This window comes from Accipiter gentilis, chromosome 26, assembly GCF_929443795.1.
Source record: "Accipiter gentilis chromosome 26, bAccGen1.1, whole genome shotgun sequence".
Classification (NCBI taxonomy): Eukaryota; Metazoa; Chordata; class Aves; order Accipitriformes; family Accipitridae; genus Astur; species Astur gentilis.
The window spans coordinates 1,743,834-1,753,126 of NC_064905.1; the positions used below are offsets into that span (position 1 = coordinate 1,743,834).

At 47.2% G+C, this 9,293-nt stretch overlaps 1 protein-coding gene across 3 annotated transcripts in view; it reads right to left on the reverse strand.

Annotated features, from left to right (window-relative positions):
* The window catches only part of HDAC3 (histone deacetylase 3), a 61,652-nt gene extending 52,677 nt beyond the window's left edge, over positions 1–8,975 (reverse strand). For all 3 annotated transcript variants that reach the window (XR_007509736.1, XR_007509735.1, XM_049830059.1), the window contains exons 1-6: positions 8,881–8,975; positions 8,513–8,595; positions 3,698–3,840; positions 2,214–2,295; positions 1,398–1,454; positions 1,249–1,304 (exon numbers count right to left, since the gene is read on the reverse strand). Coding sequence is in view for 1 of the 3 variants with exons in the window: in XM_049830059.1 (XP_049686016.1) it covers positions 1,249–1,304; positions 1,398–1,454; positions 2,214–2,295; positions 3,698–3,840; positions 8,513–8,595; positions 8,881–8,935 (476 nt within the window). In the remaining 2 variants the exon portion in view is untranslated. The remainder of the gene's footprint in view (positions 1–1,248; positions 1,305–1,397; positions 1,455–2,213; positions 2,296–3,697; positions 3,841–8,512; positions 8,596–8,880) is intronic.
* Positions 8,976–9,293: the final 318 nt, after the last annotated feature.

A 9,293-nucleotide genomic window follows, 5' to 3' on the forward strand; every position in this document is an offset into this window, starting at 1 on the left:
GACTGGGGAGGTACCTGAAAAAACAAGACAACATCGAAACAGAGAGGAGCATGTGGTTTGTGCCATCTGCCTTGGTACCATGGTTCTAAGCATGTCTGCAGTGATCTCATCAAACTGGTTGATGGTGCTGACCCATGCTGATTAGCAGACCAGTACCTTGCCACAGTCTCCCAAGAGAGACATAAATTATTTAAGGCAGCCCAGATTATTCGTCCTGTAGACAAATGACAGCAAGGAGAAAAAGGGTCTTGCACACTGGTAAAGGGAGAAAGGGACCTTCTAAGACCAGAGGCACCACAGTACTCCCATGGTGGGAAACAAACTCAAGTATACAGCCATCTGCTACAGAAATCGTTCCTGAAAACAGAGAACAAGAGAAGAGGGACATATTATAAGCTCCCATGAGGGGGTAACTGGCCTGTATTTGAAGCCTCTGGCATATGGGACTTGTGAGACTAGAAAATGGCTGTGCAGAGATACACAGTGAAGACCTGAAGTTCCAGAGAGCAGGGAAGACTGGCCGAGAGGCAGGAGGTACAAGAAATCCCAGTGCATCCCATAAATCTGACTTTGACAGCGAGTAAACTTGCCACCAGTCACGTAACTATTGTCTGGTCAACCCCAAATCTTTTTTAATTCCATAACACCTTGCCTCAGATTCAGTGAAAAGGAGGGCATTTGAAAGTACAAAAAAAAAAATAATCACAGATTAATCCAAGAAACGGAAGGTATTTCTGTAACTCTTCCTCCCATTCTGAATTTATTTTTCATTTTCGAAAAAGAAAAAACCAAATCTGACTCTTTTCTACTCAAAGCAAGTGTCCTTTGATCATCCATGTGTTGCTCAAGTCCTGTTCTTAAGCCACTCAAGCAAGTCAAGAAAGATTCGAGTCATTTAACTGTCTTCAGTGAGCCATAATTTGCATTTATCTACAAAAGGCTCACTGTGGCAAAAACGCAGAGACTCAGGAGACCCTGAAATGAGTATTTCACAGATGGATGAGAAATGGAATTGAAGAACTCTTCTGTATCCCTTAAGATGCATGCAACAAAACTGGAGCCAGATATTCCAATTCTCAAGCCCCCCTACTTGTGCCTGAAGAGGAGGCCGGAAAAAAATCAAGTTGTTGGCCTTTGTGGATTCTAGAAAGGCAAACAAGGAGGGGAAACAGAGAGAGAGAACAGTGAAGCAGCAGGGGGAAACCACATGCCAGCCAGGACAGTACTGCATTTGCCCCATGTCCTTACTTGAGCAGCTCCAGGATGCCAATAACTATGTCGTTAACATAACAAAACCCAGAAGCCTGCAAGAGAGAGAAGACAGAACAGCTTTAGAACAGGATCAACACAGCCTGGGTCTCAAAAAGACAGAGCAATATGTAGATTTGCCTCATTACCTCAAACTTTTTGGCATGATGCAGGCCCCCTGCCCAGTTTATTGCAATATCACAGATCTAAGAAAGGAAAGATAACTTAGTTAAAGGTGACAATGTGGTAACAACAACCTTGCACCTGCTTCAACCTCCCCAGCCCTGTGGCTCAAACACCCTTCTCGTCTTTCCTTTTCCTACAGAGGCCTTTCCAAAGCTCCATCGTCATTGTTAGCCCAGCCAAGTTTTGGTTACATCATGTCCATACTGGATTAGTCCTGTGCTCTACATTCCCCATTAGACCAGAAAAGATCATCTCCCACCACCACTGCTCCTCCACCAGCAGGCAGAGCACCTGGCACATACAATTTGTTCCTACACTTGTTCTTTACCCTTATTAGAGCTTTCTCAGGTCTCTAAAAGACTCAAACCTCTGTAGATTTTTTTATACCCACCTGAGGAATGCTCTTCTTCAGACCTTCTGCATGGCCTCATTTAGTGTATTTCCATAGGAGAGACCTAGCAGCACTCTCGAGGTCACCCAGCAGCCAGTTTCACTGAAGACCCCAGGTTTGTTCTACAGCGCTGAGGGTACTTTGTGACTTCAGTACTTGCAACATTAGTACTCTCTGACTCCCTCCAGATTAAACATCTACTAAATGGTTGCCTCCGACAGTACAAGAATGGTCTCAAGCTTAAGCCTTACAGTACTAGGTATTTACACTGCAACACAGCAGTGCTTGCTACATTGTTTTACAAAACAAATCCATGAGGTTCTCCTTAAATTGAAAACCAGCTGGCTTACACCTGTGTTTCAAAAGATAAGCACATCAACAGAGTTACCTTGTTGTTCAGCTGTGTTGCTCCCTGCAAGGAGGCCCCAGTATAGCGAGAGCAAAATTCAAAGAGGCCTGGAAACACTGGGCTGAAAAAGAAACCATGATTCAAACATAGAACATCTTCTAATTCCTCCTCATTTCTCCAGAGCAAAGCTAGGAATAAAACTGTCCAGGGACATGACCTGAGCAAGACCAAAACTCATTCTCTGTGAAAGAGTTCATTTAGGGTCACCCTGACCCTGCTTATAACACAATGAGTACCAGCAGGTGAGCAATCTGGCTGGAAACACAATGGGAACCTCAGCGAATTTGATAATGATTACCAAAGCTTCCAAGTTAGTCCTGAAAAGGCTCCTCTGCTCACAACACATGCCAGCATCTGTCCTGCAGCCCTGCTGACATATGCCCAGAGCTAGGACATGATGCGGGACACTGCATCAGGAGAGGGGAGGACTGGTCTGCTCCTGCACTCTTCCCTCCTTGCTGTATCTGAAAGATCCTGCTACCATCCCCCAGCCCAGCATGCAGTATACTGCAACCAGAGGTGAACACTGCTCTTAAGACAGCACTGAGGTCTGATCCATCCCACCACGCAGAGCCAGCCCAGGCACCAGGAGAGTACAGAAACACAGGACCTGGAGCCCCTGTGTCACCAGCTTGCTGGCACCACGTCACACATTTCATTCATGGACAAGCAATGGCTTAAAGACTATAGGGTTTTATTTCCCCTTTCATTTCTGATAAGAAGATGGTTTCTGATCATCAGAGCAGCAAGGTTACAAGCAGTCTTCTGATTCTCAGCCTGAATATTAAAAACCAGGCTATAATAGTATCTTCTTGGGATAACACTGTTCTGTAGCTAATGTAACTCCTCCCATGCTAGTACTTACAGCTTTCACCTCCACAAACTACGTAAGAACAATCTAACTCTGACAGCCGTGATAATCCTCAACCAGACAAGGCATATTGCTATTTCCTCGGTCACCCACAGAGCCCTTCCATAATTTGCTTTCAAGTTTCATCTCTCACAAGCATTAAAGACTGGAATTGAATATTCTCAACAAGATCTCATGTAGTTTTGTACAAAACCACAAGTATCTCCTTAGTTCTACTTGAAAATCAGCCTCTTAAAGCTGTCTTGAATTTAACATGCACATATTAAGGCAGCTAAAATGACAGGCAATTATTTAAAAAAATAGTTTGCACATTCAAGAAGAATTGGAGACTCTGCAAGAACAAGTAGAGATACAGTCTCTAACCCCACAAGCTTACAGCTTAAACATAGATCAAAAAAAGAGGACTGCAAGATCTAAAGAGAAGGGAAAGGAATCAAGAAGGTTTCAGTAATCTGATATAGACAGGAGGGACATGTACCTCATTCTGGTTAAGAGCAAATAAGAAACGGGACATTCTAAAAGAGCTCTCTGAACATGAGCAATGCAGGAGCACCCTTTCTGACTGGGTTCGCAGGAAGCACAGAGCACTCACCAGTCATCGCCCACGTTGAAGGCATTGAGGCTCTTGGTGAATCCCTGCATGTTATTGGGACTCACTCTCTGCAGGAAGTCTATGTAGTCCTCGGAGTGGAATCGGCACATGTCATGCTGGGATGCCTGGTATGGTTTGAAAACCTTCAAGAGAGAAAGGCAAGACTTATTTCCCATCCAAACTTGCATTTGCTTTAGCTGTAAGAAATCTCAAGCTAATTGACGAATGACGTGCACAAGGTATAGCAAAAAATGTTCCAATACATTGGCTTCCTGACATTCATATTCATTTAAATTCAACAAGTTGCTCCATGAAGTCTGCTTTCCTACTGATTTTTCTCTTTCAGCCATAAACATGTCTCCTTCCTCTCATAATAACTGTAGCTCTTGCCACATACTCTCTGATGCCTTCCTTCCCCCACTGTGCACACATCCCTCTTTGGGCAAGCCAGCAGAATAAAACAGCTGAGTTCAAACTACAGCCCTTTCTTCACTGTGGGGCACTATTCCCTAATCACTCACCAGATTTCACACAATTTTTAAGACCTTGATATAGGGGTGGTTTTGGTCCCTCTGTCCAATTTGCCTGTAATGGGCTGATAAGTTCAAAAGTTATTTGGAGAAAGCTCACAGACAGAAGAGTTGCATAAGCTTTGTTTCCTTTGGAAAGCTGGCGAAAAACCATCAGGGAACTGGATGGATTAAAATTAAAGATCTTGTGACAATACAGGCTTGCCATTTTGGCAGTAAACACACATACCTCAATGTACAGGAAGTTAAAAATTAACACCACATACCTGGCGAGAGGAAATTAAAGTTAAACTGAAATCAGTAAGAGATCTTTTTTGTGTTTCCCAATTTCTCTTAATTAAAGCATGCACTTTATAGAAAAAGTGGAACATGAGCAAAATAGTAAGATGCATGAGCTTGTCTCCGAAGAGAAGATTATCAGGGCAACTGCACTAACGTGCCTGTTTCCTGGGCTAAGCGGGAAACACTTTAATTTTCAGAGACATAATATACCCTAACAAACCCATCATCCTCTTTCCTGAATTGATCTGCATGTGGTATGGTGTTTTCCACATGGATGCATGGGGTGCAGTGTTTCTCAGAGGCTGCTGGCTCTGACAAACAAGAAGGATGAGGCAACTCACAAGCACAAGCCATTAGTACAGCTGCTAAGGGTGAGGGCAAAACCTATTCCCCATGAGGGCTCTGCACAGGTACCTCCCAGGAATCTAGACAGCTGATTAAATCAAACAAGACCAAAACCAATGCTGAGGAGTCATCACGGAGAAGAAATAGCTCTCACCAGATATCCAGAGGCTCTCTTCGACAATAAAAAGTAGGGATGTGTGACTCAAATCAGGAAAGGGGGCGGGGGGGGGGGGGGGGGGGGGAGAAGAAAAAAAGACCAGAAGCTTCAAGACAGACTCAGCTGCTGGCAGAAGAAACCTGCCTCCTTCTACCCTTCACCCTGCTCCCAGCAATCCCACCCACCTTCCTAAGCAAGCTCTGGCACTCAGTCCCCTGTCTGCCGCCTTGTTTTCCTAACTCCATAGAAAACTCTCCTGGCTTTGCTGAGTTACTGAATTGCATCAGTTCACAGAGGGATCCAATAGCTTCCAAATGCAGCACAAGAAAGGCAGGGAGAAGACACAGAAGAGAAGCAGGGAAGGTGAGCAGCAGGACAACACCCCCCTCTTTCAGCAACGCTGAGCCTTGATTCACCACATTCTTGTGCGCTGCAGCCACAGGGAAGCTGGGAAAGGTGCAGAAGCAAACCCAGCTTGACAGGACAGCGGCCTTTTATTTGGAGGAGGCAGAGAGGGCAGATAGTGATGTAACCACAACACAAAGTTAACAGGACTTTTTATAGTCACAACTGACCATAATCCCCACTTTTATTTGCTTGTAACTTTGCCAGTCACTGACTGTTCAGGATGAAGTTTCCTCTGCAGTTTTCAGCTTTATGATGGCATCTTGTGGAAAATATAACCCCCAGAAAAGGGTTTCAGGACTAAAAACATGGTGAAGCATACAGCTCTGCCTACTGCCTCATTCAGACATGGATCTGACATTTAGAAGCGTTATGTCAGAATATGCTTTTTGCTTTTTCCGCAAGAAAAATCCCAACTCTAGGGAAGTTATTCATTGGAGTTCCTACATCCACAGTAAAAATCTGAAAGATAAATTCTGCAAGGATTCCACGTAACCTGAGTGTACTCCAGCTGCATTCATCTGCAAGCACAAGAGCAAGTCACTGGCTGGATGCAATTTTACTAGGGAATTGTATTAATTACACAGGAAAGCTTTTCAGATGTTTAAACACACCAAATTAAACTTATATATTGCATCAAGGAACTATTCCACTGGTCCATTTTAGCACCTTCCTTTAAAAATTGTTATTGTGCTTTAGTTTTGGGACAGCTTATTTTCTATTTGCTCTTGTTCAATCTGCAAGCCTCTCACCACAGAAGCAGATATGCTGGCAGTGGAAGAGCTTAAACTTGAGCCCATGCCAAACACCAGGCACTTGTACAGTGCTAGAGATAATGACAAAGTTGTGCAGCACGGACAGGCAGGTACAAAGCAGCCGAGATGTAGCTTTTCACTCTGCCCCACTTGTAGTGGTTTGGCTGTTCAGACCTTACCCTAAAAAATAAAAAGCAGGAAAACCGTATTGCCATCACGCTTGCAAGAATTTTGCACCTTGTCCTGCCTATATAGTGGAAAAGACACTGTAAACATGCCAGAATTGAAACCACTGGTCTAACCCCGCTCTCTTGTGCTCACAGTGATACAACTTTGATTTTAACATCGCCTGATTCTCAAGTGATTGAGAAGTGACTTTTAAGGACAGGCTTTCTTTTGGTACCACAACAGCTAAATATTTAGTCAGGTCTGGAATTAGCACATTTCTGTCTGACAGCTCTGCACAATCACCCACAGCAGCTCATGATTTATCCCTAAAGCATGCCACAGTTGTGAAAACACATCACTGAAACAAGTTGATCACGCTTTCTTCTCTACAGCCTCAAAACAAGCGCCTCAAAACAAGCCCAACTATTACCAGTTCCTTGCAATCATCTACAACTACACGCAACAACCCACTACTGAGTTCTACAATCATTCTGAGAGCACACACCTCAGAGTAAGCTCCAGGGTCACCCAGTTCAGGCTCATGAGTAACAGGGGAAGTGGCTGGTTTGCAAAGCATCACAAGGAGCAGAGCCCCACTGCAGAAGGGTGAGGTGCACAAGCACAAAGAAAAGGACAGGGGAAAGTCCTAACATCCCTTGCAGATCAGAGCAATGATGGTTTTGTGCCCTCCTTTCACCTCCCCTCCTTGTTTGCTAGCTATGTATGATGATGACTGTGACAGAAGTGCTCTTCACCTCTTAATGAGGTAATTCCCATGAAAAGACACTGTAATGGAATGTGTGTATGCCCATATATGTACATAAAACCAGAAGTGCGAGAAGCTGTAGCCTACAACATTTAGAATAACATTCTGGGTACGGGCCCTTTCCCAGGGCACATCAAACAGGTCACAGGCTGTGGAGACAATAGGCAGCAGCTAAACCCAGCCTCTGGATCAGATAGCATGACCTGGAACCATGCCAGTCAGCCCAGGAATTAAATTGTTCAACGGTCTGAAACAGCTCAGAAGCTATCTCACTGCACCGAAAGCGAGCATAAGCCAACAGGAAACAAAATGAGATGCCCCAGAACAATCAGCAGCTGCATGTGGCATGTTTTGCACATCAAAATGGGCAGAATGGTAGAGGACTTTACTATTCCTGCCTTGATCTTATATCATGAGGCATTAAGTTACATGCCCTGTACTCCTGAGAGCTTTTCATTTGTTCTATGCTGCAAGAACAGGCAAAAAAAGTGAACAAGGATTGTAGGGAAAGGAGCATGGTTCAATCCCACTTGCACCAAGCGAAATAAAATAATCCAAAAGAGGGATACCACACATTCATAGTGATATTCCACTATCCCCAAACTAGTTCATTTCTTGAAAGATGGAGATTTAAGTTTTCTTTTTGATTATCGCTACAGGCTGATCATGTTTTATTGGGTTTACACAGGCTAGATTTTAGGAAGAGAAAGTCTTTCTAACAGTAAGAACTGGAGAGCTCCCGGCTAAGTTGTTTGAACTGGCTGGGCAACAAAGGCTTTGAAGAACAGGTTGTACAATCACCAATCAGGTATGAGATGGGATTAGTGAGCCCCATTAAGGCATCAAGGTGAATCAGCATGCCTCTCGAGGGTTTTTTTTTTGAGCTTTACTATTCTACAGTCACACGGTCCACAGTGGTCGCTGGGTCCTTTCTAGAAGGGACTACAGACACCAGAATACTGTGCATGGTCTCCAGGGGCACTGCTGCAGCTCCAGGCACAACACTATATGCACACATTTGAACAAGACATTAACAGCCAACAGCGGTGGCTTTCAAAGCAGCTCCGAGTGGTATGGCGGGGGCTCAGGCCGATGAGAATGCCGGAGACTGCTTAAAACCTTGTCTGCAACAATTCTGTTACCTGCTGTGCCAAGAGTGGAACTGAAGGAGAGGCAGCGACACAAGAAAGCTGCCAAGAACCTACTAACACAGGCCAAGCCTTAACATGGAGGCCACGACTGAAGTCAGCAGGACGGCACATGGGTCTCCGGCACCTTTCACATATGCCGAAGCCTGAAACGCCCGCTCTGGCGGCTGCCTGCCCGAAGCCACCCACCGCAGCCCCCTCTTGCCCCGCTGCCTGGGTTGGGGGGCTCCTGTTGAGCCCCAGGAGGGGCACCGCTTACGATCATCTTCTTGTAGAGCCCGTAGTGCAGGACCAGGCTGTGGGTCAGCGCCAGGCGATGCGGCTTCATGGGGTGCCCCGCTCCTGGAAGGGAAACGACACGGGGAGTCACCGGGGGGGCGGGTACGGGGGGAAACACCAGCCGCCCGCCAGCCCCAGGGCCGGGCCCAGCGCTGGACCGTGACGGGACCCGCCGAGCCACCTCTCACCGGGCCCGCTCGGCCCCGGGACGGGGCGAGGGGACCGTCCCCAGGCCGCCCCGGCGAGCCAGGGCCGGGTTGCACCGTACCCCCGCCCCGAGTCCGCGACCGGCCCCTCCGCCGCCTCTCCCGTTCTCCTGCGGCCCCGCCGCCCAGCCCCGGCCCGCACCGTAGTGGAAGTTGCCCACGTCCGGGTCGTAGAAATAGGCCACAGTCTTCGCCATGGCGGAGAGGCCGGGACCCGCCGCCGCGCGCTCCCGCTCACGTCATCACGCCGCGACAGCGCGGAGAGCGGGCGACAGGCGGTGTCGGGGGCGGAGCCCGGGGGCGGGGCTGGGAGCGAGGGGCGGGGCGATCATCGCTGCGGCGTCCCCGCGGTCCCAGCGCCTACCCCCGTCTCCACCCCCTCCTCAGCTGCCCCCAGCTGCTCCCAGCTGCTCCCAGTTGCCCACTGGATTCTATCTGTAGCCCTACAGCTGCTCCCCAGTCACCCGCAGCTGCCCTCAGTTACTCCCAGCTGCTGACCAGTTACTCCCAGTTGCCCACTGGATTCTCTCCTGTAACTTTACAGCTGCTCCCCAG